The sequence below is a fragment of the Phoxinus phoxinus genome (genome assembly GCF_949152265.1).
Source record: "Phoxinus phoxinus genome assembly, chromosome: 24".
NCBI classification, from domain to species: Eukaryota; Metazoa; Chordata; class Actinopteri; order Cypriniformes; family Leuciscidae; genus Phoxinus; species Phoxinus phoxinus.
In genome coordinates, this window is record NC_136899.1 from 26,785,214 (window position 1) to 26,810,213 (window position 25,000).

Consider the following 25,000-nt stretch of genomic DNA (forward strand, 5'->3'; position numbering starts at 1 on the left):
CATGACTAAAATTATATCGAAGTATGTTGCATTAAAGGTACAATATGCAAGATTTTCTGCCGCTAGAGGCGCTACGTTCCCAACAACACCAGCGGCGCAGCTTGAGGACGAGCGTGGGATGATGGAAACTGTCGTTTTAATCGAAAAAACATGTTCATGGATGAGGTAAAGTTCTATTTTTATAAATGTTGCGTTTAATGACATGCTTTTATTTCATTAAAATGAATTAACCGCAAGAAAAGTAAGGGTTAACACTAAATTGGTTATCATGTGACTGTATTTGTCGAACTCATTGTTGTGATAACGCTGCAGTTTTACGTGTTCTGAACAATTGTTGTAAAAGTGCATTCAAACACACACATCATTCACCAAAAGACGGATTAATCTTTATGTATAACACATGCTATATTTATTTACATGGCCATAAACACCAGACGTGATAAAAAATGCAATAAACTAAACACAAGCCTAAAGCAATAATACTTTCCTTACATAAGCATAACTATTAACGAATGCTACATTTGGAATATATAACATTGACCCGTACGTTTATGGGACTTGTGTTTTTGATAGAACCGGCTGCAGTCGGTGAAGAATAATTGTGTTCATAACAACTGCGCGACACAAGCTAACGTTTGTTGCTTGATAGACGCTACAGCTACAGCCTCCGCATGTGTCCAGGACTCGCGCGGTGCGAGCGGACACCGAGGCTAACGCGGATATGACACATGACTGGCGACTCCAGCGCACCCCCGCTCACACGCCGCGCTTCCCAATTCTCTCACGATTTAAAAATAGTTGGAAACATTCGGGATATTGTAAGTAATCAACTTAACAAAATATATAACACTGGCCTTGTGATTTTGGGATATTTTAATGCACAAATATTACATATTGTACCTTTAATTGTATTATATAATCCATATATCAAATTACATAATAAAATTATTAGGTTACACTTTATTTGACAGTGTCCTTGTAATTTATTCCTGTGATCAAAGCTGATGTTCAGCATCATTACTCCAGTCTTCAGTGTCACATGATCCTCCAGAAATCAGTGTAATATGATGATCTGATGATCAAGACACAGTTATGATTATTATCAGTGTTGAGAACAGTTCATATTTCTGTGGAAACCGTCATACATTTTATTTGTCATGATTCTCTGATGAATAGAGATTTCAAAAGAACAGCATTAATTTGAAACAGAATCTTTTGTGACATTATACTCGTCTTTACTGTTACTTTTGATCAATTTAATGCATCTTTGATGAATAAAGATATGAATTTCTTCTTCTTTTTTAAACCTACTGGCCTCAAACTTTTGATTGATGTGTTTATTATATGCATATGCTTTGATGAAATGATTAATGTTCTCTTTAAAATGCCACATCTTTAGACACTTTATTTAGGTTTAGCGAGTTACACATTTCTGAATGGCACATGTGAAGAACATGTTTCTGTCGGCAGTGGCTGGGAGCTGGAAAGTCAAATATACATCTCCCGTTTCCTACACAGAATGATGATGATTTCAAGCCGCTTTGTCTAATTTGCAGGAGAAAGTCATTTGTCTGCTTAATCCCTGAGAAAACACTGGTCTGGAGTTAATGTTAGAGGAAAATGAGCCTGAATGTCAACAGTGAGCGTTTGGTCTCGCTGGCTGTAATCGAGTCGATCTGAGACACACATGACTGAGTCTCTGTAGTTCCTGTAAACCATTAGCCGGTGCAATGTTCCCTGACACTATATCAAGGCAAATGCATCTTATTTATTATCCTAGTGGCATCGAGTAGAACCGCAAGATGCGTAACAAGCTTAGTTGCTTTGGCTACGCTTAATAAAATGCACAAATAAAATGCAGGATAACCGCTCAAATCCCGTATAGACCAACGGCTGCGTCGCGTTTACAGTAAGTTGCCGTAACTCCAGTGCAGAAACTAGCAGATGTTTAACAGTAACGACTCCGGCCATGAGTGTGACATCTGTCCGCCCACAGAGAGAGAGCGAGACCTCAGATCCTCATCTCAACAGCAGGACGGGTGTCAGGTCTGCACAGTTATGCTTTACTGGACAAAACTGCTTTTCCAGAAGCAGCCGAAACCAAATCACTGAATGCTACTTTTATTCACTCGAGTCTTCACTGATAATACTACAAACATAACACTGATTTAATCAATTATGAACCATAGAGAGCCTTTACCTTTCTTTTGAACCTAAAAATGACAAACACAAACCTCAAAAACACACTAAAATATAATAATTAGGGGTGTAATGGTACAGCAAACATTCTTGGTGACGGTCCCTTTTGAGGAATACTGAATGTTTTGTGTTTTAGTCTAGAACTAAAAATAATCATCAAGTGTACACACACACACACACACACACACAAACACACACACACACACACAAACACACACACACACACACACACACACACACAAACACACACACACACACACACACACACACACACACACACACACACAAACACACACACACACACACACACAAACACACCTCCTAACTTTATTTGTCTCAACATGGGGACAGGAGAGCTGTCAGTCAATAAATGTGAAAAACTAACTAGCGCTAAAAAAAGTAACTTCGATATTTTGCTGTAAATTGAAAATGTGATGTGTTACTTGATAAAGAATCTGATTATGTAACTCAAGTTACTTGTAGTGAGTTCCACACAACACTGTCTCGTGAGGAGAACAGCACACGGGTCGCTGGGGAATGACTGTTATGTAACACGTTTGACAATGAAAATCCTCTGAATATTGTCTGACCTTTGACCCAACAGCGCCGGCGGGTCCATGGCTCCCGGAGAGTCCGGATTTACCCTGAAGAACACAGATATATCTTCAATATATATTCCTCTCGTTCACTCCATCAAAATGTAGTGTTGTGAATATGGACAAACGTGTGTATTCAATGCAACAATTGTCAAGAAGATGCATATTCATTAATAGGACATTTGATCATATCTGAAAACTGCGTATCTTTTTAAGTAACAGAGCAAATCTATGACACTGTCTGGTCAGATATGGTTTCTGTGCAAGAGCAAAGGTATTTTGTGTTGTCATATATAACATTACACAACGTTACCATTGGACCGGGCTCTCCATGCGGTCCTCGTTCTCCTTTCGGCCCCGGCTCTCCCTGTCCAACAACTGAGGCTTAATATCACCAAAGCTTATGACAGAAATCACTTTACTAATGAGGCCTTTTAACTGCTTATTTCTTTACAGTAGTACATAGTAATTACATTGTAATACTGTATGCAAACATTTTAAAACATAAAACGTTTTAAAGCATAAACTAAAACATTTTAATATATTACAGTATTAAATGTGAATATTTGAAACACAGAAAAAGAAAAGAAAATGACTGTAGTCCAGTGAACAGTAATGCAATGATTTCTTATTAAAATCAGCAAAAATTAAAAGCAAGTTCAAGAAATAATGCCATGATCTATGCACTTTACAATTTAAAAATGTTTAATATTATTATTATTATTGAAAGGATATAGTACCCTCTTTCCTGGCAGTCCAGCTGTACCAATGACCGTTCTCGTTGCTCCCTGAAACACAAGTGATCATAATCATCTTTTTATCTAACACTCCTACCACCACAACACAAGAAGTACACCTCTGTGTAGTGGAGTACAAATAATGATATGTGTCTTTCAAATGTAGTGACGCTAAAGTAAAACGTTTCCAGAAAAAAATTATACTCAAGTAAAGTATAGACACTCAAAAAGTGTACTTAAGTACAGTACTCAAGTACATGTACTGTTACTGTCCACCTCTGCTCTCTACACGGCCAAACACCGTCTACACACTCCAGATCTACACACTCCAGATCTACACACTCCAGAACTACACACTCCAGAACTACACCTTCTACACACTCCAGATCTACACACTCCAGATCTACACACCTTCTACACACTCGAGATCTACACACCGTCTACACACACGAGATCTACACACCTTATACACACTCGAGATCTACACACCGTCTACACACACGAGATCTACACACTCAAGATCTACACACCGTCTACTCACTCCAGAACTACACACCTTCTACACACTCGAGATCTACACACTCGAGATCTACACACTCGAGATCTACACACCGTCTACACACTCGAGATCTACACACCGTCTACACACTCAAGATCTACACACTAGAGATCTACACACCGTCTACACACACGAGATCTACACACTCGAGATCTACAAAACGTCTACTCACTCCAGATCTACACACCTTCTACACACTCGAGATCTACACACTCGAGATCTACACACTCCAGACTACACACTCCAGATCTACACACTCCAGATCTACACACCGTCTACACACTCAAGATCTACACACTCGAGATCTACACACTCGAGTTCTACACACCGCCTACACATTAAAGTAAAACGTTTCCAGAAAAAAATAATACTCAAGTAAAGTATAGATACTCAAAAAGTGTACTTAAGTACAGTACTCAAGTACATTTACTGTTACTGTCCAACTCTGCTCTCTACACGGCCAAACACCGTCTACACACTCCAAATCTACACACTCGAGATCTACACACTCCAGATCTACACCTTCTACACACTCGAGATCTACACACTCCAGGTCTACACCTTCTACACACTCGATATCTACACACTCCAGATCTACACCTTCTACACACTCGATATCTACACACTCCAGATCTACACCTTCTACACACTCCAGATCTACACACTCCAGGTCTACACCTTCTACACACTCGAGATCTACACCTTCTACACACTCGAGATCTACACCTTCTACACACTCCAGATCTACACCTTCTACACACTCGAGATCTACACACTCCAGATCTACACCTTCTACACACTCGAGATCTACACACTCCAGATCTACACCTTCTACACACTCGATATCTACACGCTCCAGATCTACACCTTCTACACACTCGAGATCTACACACTCCAGATCTACACCTTCTACACACTCCAGATCTACACCTTCTACACACTCGAGATCTACACACTCCAGATCTACACCTTCTACACACTCCAGATCTACACACTCCAGTTCTACACCTTCTACACACTTGAGATCTACACGCTCCAGATCTACACACCGTCTACACACACGAGATCTACACACCGTCTACACACTCGAGATCTACACACCGTCTACACACACGAGATCTACACACTCCAGACTACACACCGTCTACACACTCCAGATCTACACACCGTCTACACACACGAGATCTACACACCTTATACACACTCGAGATCTACACACCGTCTACACACACGAGATCTACACACTCGAGATCTACACACCGTCTACTCACTCCAGATCTACACACCTTCTACACACTCGAGATCTACACACTCGAGATCTACACACTCGAGATCTACACACTCCAGATCTACACACTCCAGATCTACACACTCCAGATCTACACACCGTCTACACACTCAAGATCTACACACTCGAGATCTACACACCGTCTACACACACGAGATCTACACACTCGAGATCTACACACCGTCTACTCACTCCAGATCTACACACTCGAGATCTACACACTCGAGATCTAAACACTCGAGATCTACACACTCGAGATCTACACACCGTCTACTCACTCCAGATCTACACACTCGAGATCTACACACCGTCTACTCACTCCAGATCTACACACTCGAGATCTACACACTCCAGAACTACACACTCCAGATCTACACACTCCAGATCTACACACCGTCTACACACAAGATCTACACACTCGAGATCTACACACTCGAGTTCTACACACCGTCTACACATTCGAGATCTACACACCGTCTACACACTCGAGATCTACACACCGTCTACACACTCGAGATCTACACACTCGAGATCTACACACTCGAGATCTACACACTCGAGATCTACACACTCGAGATCTACACACTCGAGATCTACACACTCGAGTTCTATACACTCGATATCTACACACCGTCTACACACTCGAGATCTACACACCGTCTACACACTCGAGATCTACACACCTTCTACACACTCGAGATCTACACACTCGAGATCTACACACTCGAGATCTACACACCGTCTACACACTCGAGATCTACACACTCGAGATCTACACACTCGAGATCTACACACTCGAGATCTACACACCGTCTACACACTCGAGATCTACACACTCGAGATCTACACACTCGAGATCTACACACTCGAGATCTACACACCGTCTACACACTCGAGATCTACACACTCCAGATCTACACACTCCAGATCTACACACACCAGATCTACACACACCAGATCTACACACTCCAGCTCTACACACTCCAGAACTACACACTCCAGATCTACACACTCCAGATCTACACACTCGAGTTCTACACACCGCCTACACATTCGAGATCTACACACCGTCTACACACTCGAGATCTACACACTCGAGATCTACACAACGTCTACACCTTCGAGATCTACACACCGTCTACACACTCGAGATCTACACACTCGAGATCTACACACTCGAGATCTACACACTCGAGATCTACACACTCCAGAGATACACACTCCAGATCTACACACTCCAGATCTACACACTCCAGATCTACACACTCCAGGCTACACACTCCAGATCTACACACCATCTACACACTCAAGTTCTACACACCGTCTACACACTTGAGATCTACACACTCGAGATCTACACACTCGAGATCTACACACTCGAGATCTACACACTCGAGATCTACACACTCGAGATCTACACACTCGAGATCTACACACCGTCTACACACTCGAGATCTACACACTCGAGATCTACACACTCGAGATCTACACACTCGAGATCTACACACCGTCTACACACTCGAGATCTACACACTCGAGATCTACACACTCGAGATCTACACACTCCAGAGATACACACCATCTACACACTCCAGATTTACACACCATCTACACACCCCAGATCTACACACCGTCTACACACTCGAGATCTACACACTCGAGATCTACACACTCCAGAGATACACACTCCAGAGATACACACCATCTACACACTCCAGATTTACACACCATCTACACACCCCAGATATACACACCGTCTACACACTCCAGATCTACACACTCCAGAGATACACACTCCAGAGATACACACTCGAGATCTACACACTCCAGAGATACACACTCCAGAGATACACACCATCTACACACTCTAGATTTACACACCATCTACACACCCCAGATCTACACACCGTCTACACACTCGAGTTCTACACTCCCAAATGACGCACTATACACTATGCACTTCTACTGTACACTATGTACTTTTGCACTATGTACTCAACCGTGTAGTGTAAGAACTTTATACGTTTATTTTGTCTTTCACCATCGGAGTCTGATGTAATTAAAGCGTAATTAAAGCGGCGACAGTCGAGTGCGTGAAGTGTCCAACGTTACACACTTCGTAAACAAGTGCATCATAAGGGAACATAAAGTGCACTTTTTCCTTTTAGATTTTTCAGTGTGAACGCACTAATCACACTATTGATACTACAAAATGGCGTAGAATAGTGCACAAGTACGGATTTGGGACGCAGCTTGAGCTTATGAAGGGAAGCGTTGAGGAAGTGGAGTCTGCAGTCAGTGAGAGCTCTTACCATTGGTCCAGCCGGGCCCGGTTCCCCTGGCAACCCTCGTTCTCCTCGCTCGCCCTGGATATGAAATAGACCACATATGATTTGCAATAAGGGAAAAGCTCACAGAATTACACCTGAACACTCTTCATTAGGATCCTTGACTGTGTGTGTGTGTGTGTGTGTGTGTGTGTGTGTGTGTGTGTGTGTGTGTGTGTGTGTGTGTGTGTGTGTGTGTGTGTGTGTGTGTGTGTGTGTGTGTGTGTGTGTGTGTGTGTGTGTGTGTGTGTGTGTGTGTGTGTGTGTGTGTGTGTGAGTGTGTGTGTGTGTGTGTGTGTGTGTGAGTGTGTGTGAGTGTGTGTGTGTGTGTGTGTGTGTGAGTGTGTGAGACTCACTTTCGCCCCCTGGAGTCCCGGATCTCCTCTGGGTCCTGATACACCGGCGTCCCCCTACGAGACAGAGCAGAAACACAACGCTTGCTTCTTCAACAGATGCGACTGCATGCTCACAAACACTGTAAAAAACTGCAACAGATCTAACCTTACATTTCATGTCATTTTACAGTAAAAATCCACAAACTGACGGTTCAGAAGAATATTGGAATAGTTTATTCGATAACACTTTACAAAAAGGTTCATTAGTTAACATTAGTTAACTAAGTTAGCATGAACTAATAATGAACTGCACGTATACAGCATTTATTCATCTTTGTTAATGTTAATTTCAACATTTACTAACACTTTATTAAAATCGTGTTAACATCAGTTAATGCACAGTAAACTAACATGAACAAACGATGGACAGCTGTATTTTTATTAACTAACGTTAACAAAGATTAATAAATACTGTAACACGTCTGTCTCTTTGCCATCAGTGTTATTATGGTGGATGTCAGTATACTATAAAGGCATAAAACAGATTTTACTAGCAGCAGAAACAATTTTTTTTAGATTTACTGGTTTAAAATGTCTATTTATTTTATTCATTTGTTGTTGTAAATTACATTTTTAAATTGTAAAATGTGTAGGCTGTTCTGTAAATATGTTTTTACTGCATTTTTACTGAATTATTCTGGTAACCTTTTTTCTGTAAAATTCTATTTGTTTGTTTGTTTGTTTGTTTGTTTGTTTGTTTACAGTAAAGGGTCTGAAACTGTGAGCTTCTTACCTTTTCTCCAGCTACACCTGGCTCTCCTTGCTCTCCTCTTGAACCTCGAGGTCCCTTTATTAAGAAAACACACACACCGTTCACACAGATTGCCTACGGCCAAAAAAAGCATCAATATCCTGAATATATATGTGACCCTGGATCACAAAACCAGTCACACAGGTATATTTGTGGCAGTAGTCAACAATACATTGCATGGGTCAAAATTATCTACTGTAGTAGCCTGTAGTAGCCTGTAGTAGCCTGTAATAGCCTGTAGTAGAGTGTAGTAGAGTGTAGAGTGTAGTAGACTGTAGTAGACTGTAGTAGACTGTAGTAGACTGTAGTAGAGTGTAGTAGAGTGTAGTAGAGTGTAGTAGACTGTAGTAGAGTGTAGTAGACTGTAGTAGAGTGTAGTAGAGTGTAGTAGAGTGTAGTAGAGTGTAGTAGACTGTAGTAGAGTGTAGTAGAGTGTAGTAGAGTGTAGTAGAGTGTAGTAGACTGTAGTAGAGTGTAGTAGAGTGTAGTAGAGTGTAGTAGAGTGTAGTAGAGTGTAGTAGACTGTAGTAGAGTGTAGTAGACTGTAGTAGAGTGTAGTAGAGTGTAGTAGACTGTAGTAGAGTGTAGTAGAGTGTAGTAGAGTGTAGTAGAGTGTAGTAGAGTGTAGAGTGTAGTAGACTGTAGTAGAGTGTAGTAGAGTGTAGTAGAGTGTAGTAGAGTGTAGTAGACTGTAGTAGACTGTAGTAGAGTGTAGTAGACTGTAATAGCCTGTAGTAGAGTGTAGTAGAGTGTAGAGTGTAGTAGACTGTAGTAGACTGTAGTAGAGTGTAGTAGAGTGTAGTAGAGTGTAGTAGAGTGTAGTAGAGTGTAGTAGACTGTAGTAGAGTGTAGTAGACTGTAGTAGACTGTAGTAGAGTGTAGTAGAGTGTAGTAGAGTGTAGTAGACTGTAGTAGAGTGTAGTAGAGTGTAGTAGAGTGTAGTAGAGTGTAGTAGACTGTAGTAGAGTGTAGTAGAGTGTAGAGTGTAGTAGAGTGTAGTAGAGTGTAGTAGACTGTAGTAGAGTGTAGTAGACTGTAGTAGAGTGTAGTAGACTGTAGTAGAGTGTAGTAGAGTGTAGTAGACTGTAGTAGAGTGTAGTAGAGTGTAGTAGAGTGTAGTAGACTGTAGTAGAGTGTAGTAGAGTGTAGTAGAGTGTAGTAGACTGTAGTAGACTGTAGTAGAGTGTAGTAGAGTGTAGTAGACTGTAGAAGAGTGTAGTAGACTGTAGTAGAGTGTAGTAGAGTGTAGTAGACTGTAGTAGAGTGTAGTAGAGTGTAGTAGACTGTAGTAGAGTGTAGTAGAGTGTAGTAGAGTGTAGTAGAGTGTAGTAGAGTGTAGAGTGTAGTAGACTGTAGTAGAGTGTAGTAGAGTGTAGTAGAGTGTAGTAGAGTGTAGTAGACTGTAGTAGACTGTAGTAGAGTGTAGTAGACTGTAGTAGAGTGTAGTAGACTGTAGTAGACTGTAGTAGAGTGTAGTAGAGTGTAGTAGAGTGTAGAGTGTAGTAGACTGTAGTAGACTGTAGTAGAGTGTAGTAGAGTGTAGTAGAGTGTAGTAGAGTGTAGTAGACTGTAGTAGAGTGTAGTAGACTGTAGTAGACTGTAGTAGAGTGTAGTAGAGTGTAGTAGAGTGTAGTAGACTGTAGTAGAGTGTAGTAGAGTGTAGTAGAGTGTAGTAGAGTGTAGTAGACTGTAGTAGAGTGTAGTAGAGTGTAGAGTGTAGTAGAGTGTAGTAGAGTGTAGTAGACTGTAGTAGAGTGTAGTAGACTGTAGTAGAGTGTAGTAGACTGTAGTAGAGTGTAGTAGAGTGTAGTAGACTGTAGTAGAGTGTAGTAGAGTGTAGTAGAGTGTAGTAGACTGTAGTAGAGTGTAGTAGAGTGTAGTAGAGTGTAGTAGACTGTAGTAGACTGTAGTAGAGTGTAGTAGAGTGTAGTAGACTGTAGAAGAGTGTAGTAGACTGTAGTAGAGTGTAGTAGAGTGTAGTAGACTGTAGTAGAGTGTAGTAGAGTGTAGTAGAGTGTAGTAGAGTGTAGTAGACTGTAGTAGAAGTAGACTGTAGTAGACTGTAGTAGCCTGTAGTAGAGTGTAGTAGAGTGTAGTAGACTGTAGTAGAGTGTAGTAGACTGTAGTATACTGTAGTAGACTGTAGTAGAGTGTAGTAGAGTGTAGTAGACTGTAGTAGACTGTAGGAGACTGTAGTAGACTGTAGTAGCCTGTAGTAGCCTGTAGTAGCCTGTAGTAGCCTGTAGTACCCTGTAGTAGACTGTAGTAGAGTGTAGTAGAGTGTAGTAGAGTGTAGTAGACTGTAGTAGAAGTAGACTGTAGTAGAGTGTAGTAGAGTGTAGTAGACTGTGGTAGACTGTAGTAGACTGTAGTAGACTGTAGTAGAGTGTAGTAGACTGTAGTAGAGTGTAGTAGACTGTAGTAGAGTGTAGTAGAGTGTAGTAGACTGTGGTAGACTGTAGTAGACTGTAGTAGACTGTAGTAGAGTGTAGTAGACTGTAGTAGAGTGTAGTAGACTGTAGTAGACTGTAGTAGACTGTGGTAGACTGTAGTAGACTGTAGTAGAGTGTAGTAGACTGTAGTAGACTGTAGTAGACTGTAGTAGACTGTAGGAGACTGTAGTAGAGTGTAGTAGAGTGTAGTAGACTGTAGTAGACTGTAGGAGACTGTAGGAGACTGTAGTAGAGTGTAGTAGACTGTAGTAGACTGTAGTAGACTGTAGTAGAGTGTAGTAGAGTGTAGTAGAGTGTAGTAGAGTGTAGTAGACTGTAGTAGACGCAGACTGTAGTAGAGTGTAGTAGAGTGTAGTAGACTGTAGTAGAAGTAGACTGTAGTAGAGTGTAGTAGAGTGTAGTAGAGTGTAGTAGACTGTAGTAGACTGTAGTAGACTGTAGTAGACTGTAGTAGACTGTAGGAGACTGTAGGAGACTGTAGGAGACTGTAGTAGAGTGTAGGAGACTGTAGTAGACTGTAGTAGACTGTAGTAGACTGTAGTAGAGTGTAGTAGAGTGTAGTAGACTGTAGTAGACTGTAGGAGACTGTAGGAGACTGTAGGAGACTGGTTTTGTGGTCCAGGGACACATATGTTGTTGTACTCACAGGTTTACCGCTGGGGCCCGGAGGACCTTCTCTCCCCGTCTCTCCCCGCACACCCTGTAGAGGTCAGATTTGGCTGTAAATAACGCTGTTTAAAGTGACAGTACACACTTACACAGGAGATAGTGAAGGAGAAGTGTGTTGACCGTCGGTCCCGGAGGCCCGTCGCTGCAGTCGCACTCGTCTTCATCTTCGGTCTCAGGGCCGGGCTCTCGATCCAGAGGACACTGGAGACCACGACACACACTCATATCATGAAGACAACACACTCATATCATGAAGACGACACACACTCATATCATGAAGACGACACACTCATATCATCAAGCCCTCAACCTCATCACACACACACTTCAGTCCTGAGAGCGTAAGATTCAAACTTACCCGTTCATCATCCTGTAAAACAAGGGGGATAAAAAAGGAAGTTAGTGTGTATGAATGGTTGTCTTTGATCTTACAGTAAAACATAATTACACTTCTTTCCCTCGCACTTTACACTTCTTTCCCTCGCACTTTACACTTCTTTCCCTCGCACTTTACACTTCTTTCCCTCGCACTTTACACTTCTTTCCCTCGCACTTTACACTTCTTTCCCTCGCACTTTACACTTCTTTCCCTCGCACTTTACACTTCTTTCCCTCGCACTTTACACTTCTTTCCCTCGCACTTTACACTTCTTTCCCTCGCACTTTACACGTCTTTCCCTCGCACTTTACACTTCTTTCCCTAACACTTTGCACTTGTTTCCCTCGCACTTTACACTTCTTTCCCTCGCACTTTACACTTCTTTCCCTAACACTTTACACTTCTTTCCCTCGCACTTTACACTTCTTTCCCTAACACTTTACACTTCTTTCCCTCACACTTTACACTTGTTTCCCTCGCACTTTACACTTCTTTCCCTCGCACTTTACACTTCTTTCCCTCGCACTTTACACTTCTTTCCCTAACACTTTACATTTCTTTCCCTAACACTTTACACTTCTTTCCCTCGCACTTTACACTTCTTTCCCTAACACTTTGCACTTGTTTCCCTAACACTTTACACTTCTTTCCCTAACACTTTACACTTCTTTCCCTAACACTTTACATTTCTTTCCCTAACACTTTACACTTCTTTCCCTCACACTTTACACTTCTTTCCCTAACACTTTACACTTCTTTCCCTCGCACTTTACACTTCTTTCCCTCGCACTTTACACTTCATTCCCTTACACTTTACACTTCTTTCCCTAACACTTTACACTTCTTTCCCTAACACTTTACACTTCTTTCCCTAACACTTTACACTTGTTTCCCTCGCACTTTACACTTCTTTCCCTAACACTTTACACTTCTTTCCCTCGCACTTTACACTTCTTTCCCTCGCACTTTACACTTCTTTCCCTCGCACTTTACACTTCTTTCCCTTACACTTTACACTTCTTTCCCTCGCACTTTACACTTCTTTCCCTTACACTTTACACTTCTTTCCCTCGCACTTTACACTTTTCCCCCGCACTTTACACTTCTTTCCCTCGCACTTTACACTTCTTTCCCTCGCACTTTACACTTCTTTCCCTCGCACTTTACACTTCTTTCCCTCGCACTTTACACTTCTTTCCCTCGCACTTTACACTTCTTTCCCTCGCACTTTACACTTCTTTCTCTCGCTCTTTACACTTCTTTCGCTCGCACTTTACACTTCTTTCCCTCGCACTTTACACTTCTTTCCCTTACACTTTACACTTCTTTCCCTCGCACTTTACACTTTTCCCTCGCACTTTACACTTCTTTCCCTCGCACTTTACACTTCTTTCCCTCGCTCTTTACACTTCTTTCCCTCGCACTTTGACACTTCTTTCCCTCACCCTTTTATTTATTAAATAAATAATAATAATTAAATCTAAAATTAAAAAAAGTATAAAATGAAATAAAAGCAGTACATCTGGCCCATTTAAGATATTTATATTGATATAGATTTTTTTAATAAAGGAATTGTTGGACAGAAGTACTCATAATATTAAAGGCATAGTTCACCCAAAAAATTTAATTTTGTCATTAATTTCTCTCCCTCATGTCGTTCCAAACCTGTACGATTTTCTTTCATATTCGGAACACAAATGGAGATCTTTTTAATAAAATCGTAGAGCTTTCTGCCCCTCCACAGCTACGCAACTACCAGGCTTCAACAAATTCATAAAGAGATTCTAAAACTATTCCATATATGAATTGAGTGGTTTAGTCAAGATTTCCGAAGAGACACGATGGCTTTATATGATGAACAGATTAATCTAGGATTTTATTCACAGATAAACATTGATCTGAACATCAGAAGACATCTCCATTTGTGTCTGACAGGTTTGGATGGACATGAGAGAGAGTAACTAATAACAGAATTTTTTTTGGGTGAACTAACCCTTTAAAAAGACCAATTCCCGCCCAGAGCCAATCAAATTAATGCAATTCTACAAGTAAGTTTCTTTAAGTTCTTACCACAGAGTAGATTTCACACGCGGTCTCTCTCTCGCTCTGATGAGGGTCACAGTAAAGCCGCAGTTTCTGGATCTCGGTCTGTGGTCGTCCATGAGAAATGACAACAACAACATTTAGGCTTCTCTAATTCAACACAACACAACACACAACTGCAACCTGTCAGAACTTTACTTTACAAACAGCTATACAAGAATATCAGAGTATTAATTTTTTCCTACATTCATTTTACATGTCTAGTTCAATGATGTCGTTTTGTTGTATTAATACAGTGTGTACTTCTTTCTTGATTTACCCTGAAAGAATGGAAGTGAAATGTGACAACATGCCCCATAGGTGGTGCTCTTCATAACATGACCATATGACAAATTAAAATGTTATCTGATCTAATAAAAAAATATACAAGACAAACTAAAATATTTTCTCAATACTGGCATTTTTTAAGAATTAAAAATAAACAAATTTTTGATTTTGACAACAAACACACCGAAAACACAGCTATACAGCACAGTTCAAAACATAATAATAATGAATCATTTCTGAGCATTGACTCTCTGTCTTTATTCATGGTTTCTCAATTGAATTCCAAAAAGTATAGAATAGAATATCATAGTTCTAATAGAAGCTCATTGTAACAGTGTGACAACATGCCCCGCCGGGGCTAAGCCGGCGAGTGTTTCTGCTGTTAGATCAGCATTAAACAACTATTAAATAACAGATATAAGATTAAAATAATATCAGATTTCTCTAATAAAAAAATAATAAAAAAAACAGAGATGGAAAAATGAACGCAAGTAAGAAATTTACTTTTGCTATGGATAAATAAATGTTCAGTGATATCTTCCAGAGATTTCTGAATTTTGGTGCACTTTTTCTGTATATAGTGTTATGGCAAGTATAAATAGACTAAGTTTGGTCATGCTATGTGTGGAAGTGTGTGACAACTAGCCCCGCGTATGTGTGTGCCCCATCATTGCAGTTTACTGTCCTACACTTACAGGGAGAGTAGCATCAGAGCCAAAGCGCTTGGAGATCTGAGTCTTCCCGTTGATGAAGATGGGCTCCGAAGTGTCCAGAGATTTATCCTGGATCTGCAGATCGTCCAGGAAACACGTCACATGTCTGGGTCTGACCAGAACCTTCAGCTGGTGCCAGCGTCCATCGAACAGAGCCTGCAAGGTTTCATGATTCGAGATGACACACAGAAGAGTAAATAAGGTGTGCACAAAGATCTGCTTCTTCATGTGACGTGAATGTCAGACAAGAGTCGTGATTTTCCAAAACAAGCGGTTCTCCGTGAGCGAGGGGCTGTGATGGAGGAAAGTGGCTCGATTATGCAGAAACATCTTGGCAAACCACTTGGTTCTGACATTAAGAGCAGAAGAAGACATAGGTACAAGATGATGATTGCAGGAACTCAGAGAACATGAAAACATTTCTGAGGATGTGTGTTATTTAAGTGTATAAGTGAGCAGCTTTACTGGGAAAAGGGTCATGGGAATGTGAACAGGAAATTGCAGCTGTACAAGAATAGTCAGTCAATCCTGTCGTAAAGCAGCTTCTTCATACATTACTCTTCCACCTGGACGAGTGTGTGCTGCAACCCTAAAGTCACCATGAAGTTCGTATTTTTTAATGGACTATTGTAGGATTTATTGTAAATGATTTATAGGTGCATTTGGCTACTGAGTTTTTGATTGACAGCTTCTTGACCTGGACGTGAGAGTCTGTAAGCGTGGCTTTCTGTTTCATTTCAGTGATATAAAGTGTTTTGAATTACTTTTTCTTTTTCAGTTTTAATTTATATTTTCATTAGTTTCTTGAAAAGTTTCATTCATCATTATTATTATTATTGGCACAAAAGTAATTCCATACAAAAACTCCATTAACAGTTTGCCTGTGTGTGATATGAGGATGTTTCTGGAAGATTTCGCTCACCTCAATGCCTTGAGCATCAAATGTGGCCGTCTGTTCCTCATTGACCGTGTTAGTGGTGGTGAAGATGAGGGATTTGTCCAGTCCGTTCAGAGTGACCGCGGCCTGAATCTGTCCATCTTTAGACAGAATCCTCCACAGGTCAAGCTTCTCTCTGATCGAAGGCCCTTTCAGCCGCAGCGTCGACACAAACACATAAGAGGGAGGCAGGCCTTCGGGGAAGATATCCCTTTAAAGCAGTTTTACAGCATCTGTCAGTCACGAGAATATGTATATTCACACACATTTAGATTTGAGGAATAAAAACCATCAACTAAAAAATAACACATGTTCAGGAACTCCAAAAAGTGATGAAAATTTTTCAGAATCACCAATTATTACATATTAAACACGTTTAAATTATTGTGATCAGTGTTAACATGCATTACGTAATCAGATGTAACAAGTAACACATTGTTTTAATACACCACTGAACTATTGTATTGTCCTTGTATTTTCTACCATGTAAAGCACTTTGATAAGCTAATTTAAAGGCGCTATAGAATAATAAAGTTATTATTATAAATGTACACATTAATATTTGAGTAATGCATGTCACTTTTCAGTTGAATTAATTTGCTTAAACATTCTATAAACTACTGAACTAAAACTCTCTTCTCCATTACGTAGGCACATAGAGCAGAATATAATAATGTGTTTTTAAAAGAAAATGAAGGTGTAATAAATGCATTAAACTCTTGCAAAAAATATCTTGTAACATCACTTTCCATCAAAAGTAATCAAGTAGCGTGATTAGTAACTTTCTTAGGGAGTAACGCGACACTAATGCATTACGTTTAGGAGTAACTCTTCCCCAACACTGACTGTGATGACCGTCATTAACCGTGCTTCAGGCTTAACCCCGACCTTGTGTTCTCCGTGATGTCGGTGCTCTCGTCCAGCAGATACGCGTCCTCCGACAGTAATGAGCCCTGGATCTTCTGAGCTCTCCGGTGGATCTTCATGCCCAGCATCAGCTCAAAGCCTTTCTCATCCCGGGACGCCACCGGGATTCGAGTGGGACACACCGACTCTGCAGAGGGACACAGCATTGCAAACCCATTACACACACACATCTGAGGTACACACACATACGCTTTCACCAGCAAATCCATTTTATTTTTAATCCCGTCTCAATTTTCATTCAATAAATATGTAATAAGAGTGCACTAAATATGATGATCATGTAGTCCAGCTGATTCGAATGGTTGAAAGCATATTTCAAACAGAAATGCGAACAGAAATGTTTCAAGAATGTTCTAATAATGTTCCCATAGGTTATGAAAATTTTATTTCTGAATGTTCTCTAAATGTCCAGTTTTTTTTTCTTGGTTATGCAAATGTTAAATGGATAATTCACCAAAAAATTTAAATTTGAAAGAATATTTTAAACAATATGGATAACTAGACAGTTGACCATTATGTTCAGTTTAGCTTTAGTTTCATTTTTTTCTTGGACTCCTATTATGTTCCTGTTTGCACGTCATTAATCAGTTGCCATGGCGATTCATTATGTTAGAGCACACCTGTTCATCATTGCAGTTCAATCACCCTGTGTGTTTAAGTTCCTTAAATACACTTAAATATTTAAGTGTTCTCATTCAGTTGTTGTTTGGGACATTACATTTACATGATATACTGCAAAGAGGATCTGGTGAAATTTGTTTTCATTTTTGAAGATAACTGGGTTATTAAAAAGAATTTAAGAAAGTGTAGGTTGACCACTTGATCCACACTCCAGTCCAGATGGTGGCAGTAATACACCAAAAGCTGATGTTTGGTATTGTCCGTGTATCACATGCTGTTAAGTTGCCTTCCTGTTATTGGATTACCTGAGTTTGGTTTATTAAATAACCTTGTGTTTGTGGAAACTTGTTTGAACCTTTTTTTTTTCATCATCATCTGAACCTGATCGTGACACTATTTTTCCTACTATGGAAATTAAATTTAGTTTGATAACCATCATTCAGTAAAATATAATATTTTGTGTTCAACAGAAGAAAGAAACTCACACAGGCTTTAAACAACTTGAGAGATGGAGTAAGTGAAGAGTAAATGTTAATTTTTGGGTGAACTGTCCCAATGCTTCATTCTGCAAACATGGGAATATTACTTTTGAGTGTTCTGCCGTATTAATAATGTTAAACATCCAACTAATTTCATGAACATCCTGTCTTTTTTCTGTGCAATGCAAAGAACTCATAGGATAATTATGAGACACTGAGTCATCGACGTTCTTTAGTGCAAGAACACGTCACATATTAAATATAGCTCCCATATTATATGGACTATTTTTATGGCACTTTCAAACCTGATCTCATGAGAAAATGTAACTTCTTTATGAGTTTACGTATGAATTTGTACGATTTGATTCACACAAGAAATGTAAGATGACATCACCTTCATCATAACCTTCAGTGGGCCGAAGCATGCAAATATGATCCTACAGGTCCATGCGAATTTCCAAAACATAAAGTTACGCAGTGCAATGAGAGGCACTTTGTGTTCCAAAGATAAAAGATAATCATAAGTCATGACAATATCTTTTTTTTCAGCTTTATGTCTATAGCACTTTATTTCTGTTCTGATTGTTTCAAAGCAGCAAGTTGAGATTTCTGCTCGGAAAGAAGGTTGTCAGGTAAACCCCAACTACGCAAGCCAAAGGCAACAGTGGCAAATAAACCCTCAGGTGACAGAAAACATGGGCCGAAAAGGTTTGTAATTACTTTGGGTTGGAGAAAGCAGATTCCTGCCACTATTAACAGCCACTCTCTCAATCCTAAGCAGAGCTGCAGATGTGCTGGACTATAACTGAGCTGTGGTGGTTCACATGTGCCACCTCTCCTGATCCCGGCTCCTCCCGGTCATGGCATCATGCCGCTGGTTTGGCCGGCGAGTTCGTGGCGTTCGTGTCACCGGGCATGAATGGACTGTGGTGTTTCAGTGGTTCGCTGTTCTTTTAAGAACAGGAGAGGATTGGCAATGCCAGAACTAGTTTGAATGTTTACGGGATTGCTCACACGCATGCGAGGCCTTGTCCACACTATACGGTTGCGTTTGAAAACACATCTTTTTCTCTCCGGTTTGTCTTCCGTCACACTGAGACGGCGTTTTTATTAATGAAAATTAAGCTTTTTACTCACAGTTTACTCACACTTGCTGTCCTGCGGTGAAACATGAGAGCGGCGTTTTAGACCAAACATATAATGGTGACGATCAGTGAATGCTGAGATCTTTTGCTAAATAAAATGATCCTGTCAGAAGAATTGCGTGATCATTTTATTTATTTTTACATATACATATAACATATTTTCTCAACAGTGTGAAAGTGAACAGCACATAACAGCACAATACCGCTAAACATGAATATCTATTGGTACAATATGCGTCGCATGACTAAACTTACATCATCGTTTTTTGACAGTCCACAATACTACACGAAAACGTAGTTTTCAAATGTATCTACTTTGGAGAGTGTTTTCAAAAAGCTTAATTTTCATAAATAAAAATGGTGTCGCAGTCAAAAGGCCAAAACGGAGAGAAAAATATGCGTTTTCAAACGATACCGTATTAGTGTGGACAAGGCCTGAGTCTTAGGGTGCGTTTACACAACAACGATATGCTTAAAACGGAAGTTTTTCCTTCCGCGTACAGACACCATTATCAAAACGATCCTCATTCACACGGATCCGCGAAAGCGCCTATAAGCGCTGTATTCTGCTGCCAGGCCAGTAGATGGCGATGAAACACTACAGACTGAACACGTAATACGCATGTGCATGACGTCACCGTCTTCAGAGATTCGTGTTTTTGTTGTTTACACGGAGGCTGTTTTTAAAAACTTGCGCTTTGAAACCCGTTTTAAAAAGTTTGTGTTTTCAGGCGCCCAAAACGCTGTTGTTGTGTAAACGGACGGCCAAAACACATAAAAAAATCTGTAAACAGCCCCTTACCCTCGCACAGCTTCTGTTCCATGGCGTCCCGGATGCGTTCGATGTTGGTGTAGTCCTCGGCGTAAAGCACGTAATCCCCCTCCGGCGTGTTGGCGATGGTCACCAGCTCTGACGTGGTGATCTCCGAACCAACGCCGACCGCAAACACCGTAATCCCTTCCGCTCGCGCCTCGACGCTAGCGTCCATAACGTCGTCCTGCGACTTCCCATCCGTCACCACCACGGCAATACGGTTCTTCACGTCACTTCGCTGCGAAGACACAAAGACGTGGTCCACGGAGAACTTGATGGCGCGGCCCGTCTGCGTGTTTCCACCCAAATAGCTGATCTCCTGGATGGCTTTAATGAGATCTTGAGTGGTTTTGTGGAGGCCGAGAGGGATCTCCAACCGGGGCGTGTCACTGTACTGAACGACCCCGACCTGAGAGTACTGGGAACTCACGTCGAAGCCACTGGTGACATTGACCAGCCAACGCTTGGCTATTTCAAAGTCCTCGTCTCCCACGCTCCAGGAGCCGTCCATGATGTAGACCAGGTCATTAACAGCAGTGCTGCAGCCTGAAGACAGAAGAAGACAACTGACATGGAGATACATAACACACAGAGTCACAAACTCTAATTCAGAAATATAACTGCAAGCAGAAATGATCGGGGCCAAGCACTGCAAAAGCAAACATGAAGCAAGCAGCAGACCAGCTGCAAAAATCAGTAAAAGCACAAACAATTGTAAACAAAAAGGTTCACATCCCATAAATATATTGAGTTGTAATGCGATTTATTGTGTATACTATCATTTCATTACAATTTGTGACCACAATGGGGTGCTGCCCTCTTTTGAGTACCTTCAGGATATGTGCAGAAGAAAACATACTGAGCTTCGTAACGGTATGCCAATGCGCTCGTGAAATATAGCAATATGCAAAACATTGCAGTTCTAGATCTTTTTTGACATTTTGTAATTCAAATGATGGCCATGTTTTTCAAGGCACACCAATGTAAAATTTTGAAGTCAATCAGACCAGCGGTACTGTAGTTCTGTAGCCAAATTTCATGTTTTGTTTAACTATAGCGCCACCAAGAGGCACAGTCCACTTTTTCTGTGTCCTCAGAGTGCCCCCATACATAAACGTGTCAAATTTGGTGAACATATCTCATTTCTTTATAGACGTCATTACGGCGTTATAGACAATTATATGAGCACATAGAAAATGACCCACACCGGACTTTGATTGTATTTTTTTTTACATTTGGCCACTAGCTTGTTGGCAACGGCCGATGTTTCGGATTTTCCGACGGTGGTTTCGTCTCGATCAGACTAACGGCTTCGAAGATATTCCCGAAAGTTGTTTAAACGCTAAATCAAACCTTGCATGTTGGGTATCGTTGGACTTAGCAAGGTTTCAGGAATCTCTGATTCGAAACTTCTCAGGCTATTTTAGGGCATCGTGCCGATGAACCATAAAGAGGTTAGTAACAATACCCTAAAGCGTTCATAAAATACAGCATTTTACTACAAAATTCAAAAAGGCAAAATGGAAAATTGGAAATCATTCGACTCGGCATGCCGCCCTAAATCTAACGAGACCACTTTTATGATTTTTTGGGAAAACAGTTCAAAAGTTATAAAGCATAAATATACTTTTTTGTATCTCCTGACCAGTAGGTGGCGCTGCGCCAAAACGCCACGGAGAGCGTTGCGGAGATGCATCCTTACGTTTATTTTTGCAAATGCTACATAAAATTAATTTGCGCATTATTTCGAAAACAATTTGACGAATCAACTTGGATTCTATAGTTTTTTGTTGGCATTGTCTTAAAATGATCTGGATCAACTTTCGTGAAAATCAAAACAACGGCTGAGGAGGAGTTTGAAAAAGTATTTTTTCGGAAAATTCAAAATACCGGCTCGGGTGTCCTCGTCCTGTCCCGCTCGCGAGTAAACCAGTAAGACCAGTGCTGGGAAACACCTCCAGATCCACGACATTCCCAACCAACGCTCCGGCGCTTCCAGAATAAAGTGTCAATCTTCAGAGCGCTGTAAATAAAGAATATTAAACAGTGTCTGTTTGGGATGCAGAGCAACATTGCAGTCTATAATTATTCTAAATGGCTAAGAATCAGTTTGCTTACATAATTACATAAAGATGAGCGTTTCGTTTGATTATAGCTCTGATGTTACACACTTCAGCTAATCAGATCAGCGCACACAGTTGAGACGCACAATCACTTCTGAGATTAAACATCTACAGAATAATGGAAAGGTCCAGTGCGCTGTCTCTGCAGTGTGTGTGTGTGTGTGTGATGTTTTTTTCCCCATGTTTTATGAATTTGTCTCATTTTCAATAACACATTTGTATTTTAAATAGAAATATTTTGTATTTAATAGTCTCTTTTTGGCCTGATTTGCAAGCGCTCCATAAAACAAGCTCTTCAAATTAATAAAAGAACATATAATATAGGCTACAGACACTTCATTTTTAACGGTATTATGATTTGTTAATTGCATTTAATTGATTACACATCTAAGTGTTTATTTCTGTCCAGATGGCGTCACTAGTGTGTCATTTTGAGTTCTTCTAAACAGGGAATCATTTTGCAAAGCAATGGTTCAATTGATGATTTTGAATGTTGAGTTTGGAAAAGCTTGTTTCTCCCATCACTAGCGTCACGAGCAAGACTAAGACATCATAAAAGACTAAAAACCAATGAAAGAAAAACATGAAAATTGAAAAACAATCTAGACAGACGTGACATGATTATATTGTGAGGCGTTTGATCCATGTTCCTAAAACCAACTATTATTGCGCATAACTAAAGCTTCTGTTAACAGTGTGATGCCTGAACATGTGCTATATCATTATTGCTCTAGTGTCATGTAGACTCGGGCTCTTGGATCTCGCACAGCCTCTTCAAAAATGCTCAAATTTAACACAAAACTCTAACCAAACTTTTACATTCCTCCATAAACTCCAAGTCTATACGTCAACAGGCGCACCCTAAACAATATGCATAAATTATGTGAATAAAATAACATGCAGTCTGTCTATTTTGCTAACGTTTCATTGGCCAAGCAACTCTATAACTTTACAGACTACGACAATTCCCTTTTATTCCAGCATATAAAAGTGTCTCTGGTCATGTTGGTGTGTACCGAACGCATGTGGTCTCGTTCTCAGTGATGTCTACAAGCTCTCCTTCAGCATAAACGCTGGCCGACAGACCGCAGCTCAGGCTAACTCACAGGAAAATAACAGCGCAAGCTAAACCTGGTGAACACAACATGGAAATAAACACGGCATGCCGGATTACGAGAAAATGCCCACAATTACACACACACATGCACTTGTGCTGCATATAGAAACACTTCATGTTGTTCAGCACTGCTTGAAAATCATGTTGAGTTTGTTTGTACAGTATAATTGCTGTTTCTTTAATAAAAATAAAAGACTCAAGCCAGCCTTTCAAAAACAAGTCCCACAAAGCATCTGTCCACTTTACAAGCGTTATTCTGAGAGTAAAGCGAGCTTGACCACGGCGAGGGCACATGTCAAACACAACAGAGCAATCCCTGTCCCGTGAACCCGTGATGACATCACTCCCTGTCCCGTGAACCCGTGATGACATCACTCCCTGTCCCGTGAACCCGTGATGACATCACTCCCTGTCCCGTGAACCTGTGATGACATCACTCCCTGTCCCGTGAACCCGTGATGACATCACTCCCTGTCCCGTGAACCTGTGATGACATCACTCCCTGTCCCGTGAACCCGTGATGACATCACTCCCTGTCCCGTGAACCCGTGATGACATCACTCCCTGTCCCGTGAACCCGTGATGACATCACTCCCTGTCCCGTGAACCCGTGATGACATCACTCCCTGTCCCGTGAACCCGTGATGACATCACTCCCTGTCCCGTGAACCCGTGATGACATCACTCCCTGTCCCGTGAACCCGTGATGACATCACTCCCTGTCCCGTGAACCTGTGATGACATCACTCCCTGTCCCGTGAACCCGTGATGACATCACTCCCTGTCCCGTGAACCTGTGATGACATCACTCCCTGTCCCGTGAACCCGTGATGACATCACTCCCTGTCCCGTGAACCCGTGATGACATCACTCCCTGTCCCGTGAACCCGTGATGACATCACTCCCTGTCCCGTGAACCCGTGATGACATCACTCCCTGTCCCGTGAACCCGTGATGACATCACTCCCTGTCCCGTGAACCCGTGATGGCATCACTCCCTGTCCCGTGAACCCGTGATGACATCACTCCCTGTCCCGTGAACCCGTGATGACATCACTCCCTGTCCCGTGAACCCGTGATGACATCACTCCCTGTCCCGTGAACCCGTGATGAAGCGTTAGATACGGACAGTGAGACCGGAGGGAACGCGTACAACGGCCAGCTGGGCCACGTTTGGGCCAGAGCGTCCTCGTTCTTCGAAAAGAACCTTAGGCAGTGGGCGTTCGCCCTGCCGAAAAGGCGCCACAGTAGCTGGACTGACTGCGGGTGCAGGGACCATTCCCCCGGGGGACCGTTGTCCCTGGACAGTTTGTCCGGGCCGTCGTTCAGGCGTCCCGGCACATGCGCGGCTCTGAGCGAGCGAGTGCTGAGCCCAAACGAGCAGGCGTTCCGCCAGATTGC

The 25,000-nt window shown here is 41.3% G+C and overlaps 1 protein-coding gene across 2 annotated transcripts in view; it reads right to left on the minus strand.

Moving 5' to 3' along the window:
• The window catches only part of LOC306992270 (uncharacterized protein), a 59,015-nt gene that overhangs the window by 30,873 nt on the left and 3,142 nt on the right, over positions 1 to 25,000 (minus strand). The window contains exons 2-16 of one of the 2 annotated variants that reach the window (XM_079600962.1): positions 22,250 to 22,382; positions 20,348 to 20,905; positions 17,262 to 17,427; positions 16,359 to 16,584; positions 15,419 to 15,592; positions 14,424 to 14,501; positions 12,333 to 12,344; positions 12,095 to 12,175; positions 11,952 to 12,005; positions 8,835 to 8,888; positions 8,063 to 8,116; positions 7,692 to 7,745; positions 3,536 to 3,583; positions 3,109 to 3,162; positions 2,790 to 2,843 (exon numbers count right to left, since the gene is read on the minus strand). In XM_079600962.1, coding sequence (XP_079457088.1) covers positions 2,790 to 2,843; positions 3,109 to 3,162; positions 3,536 to 3,583; positions 7,692 to 7,745; positions 8,063 to 8,116; positions 8,835 to 8,888; positions 11,952 to 12,005; positions 12,095 to 12,175; positions 12,333 to 12,344; positions 14,424 to 14,501; positions 15,419 to 15,592; positions 16,359 to 16,584; positions 17,262 to 17,427; positions 20,348 to 20,905; positions 22,250 to 22,331 — 1,749 coding nt within the window. In that variant the 5' untranslated portion in view covers positions 22,332 to 22,382. The remainder of the gene's footprint in view (positions 1 to 2,789; positions 2,844 to 3,108; positions 3,163 to 3,535; positions 3,584 to 7,691; positions 7,746 to 8,062; positions 8,117 to 8,834; positions 8,889 to 11,951; positions 12,006 to 12,094; positions 12,176 to 12,332; positions 12,345 to 14,423; positions 14,502 to 15,418; positions 15,593 to 16,358; positions 16,585 to 17,261; positions 17,428 to 20,347; positions 20,906 to 22,249; positions 22,383 to 25,000) is intronic. The other variant, XM_079600963.1, reaches the window with a different exon arrangement.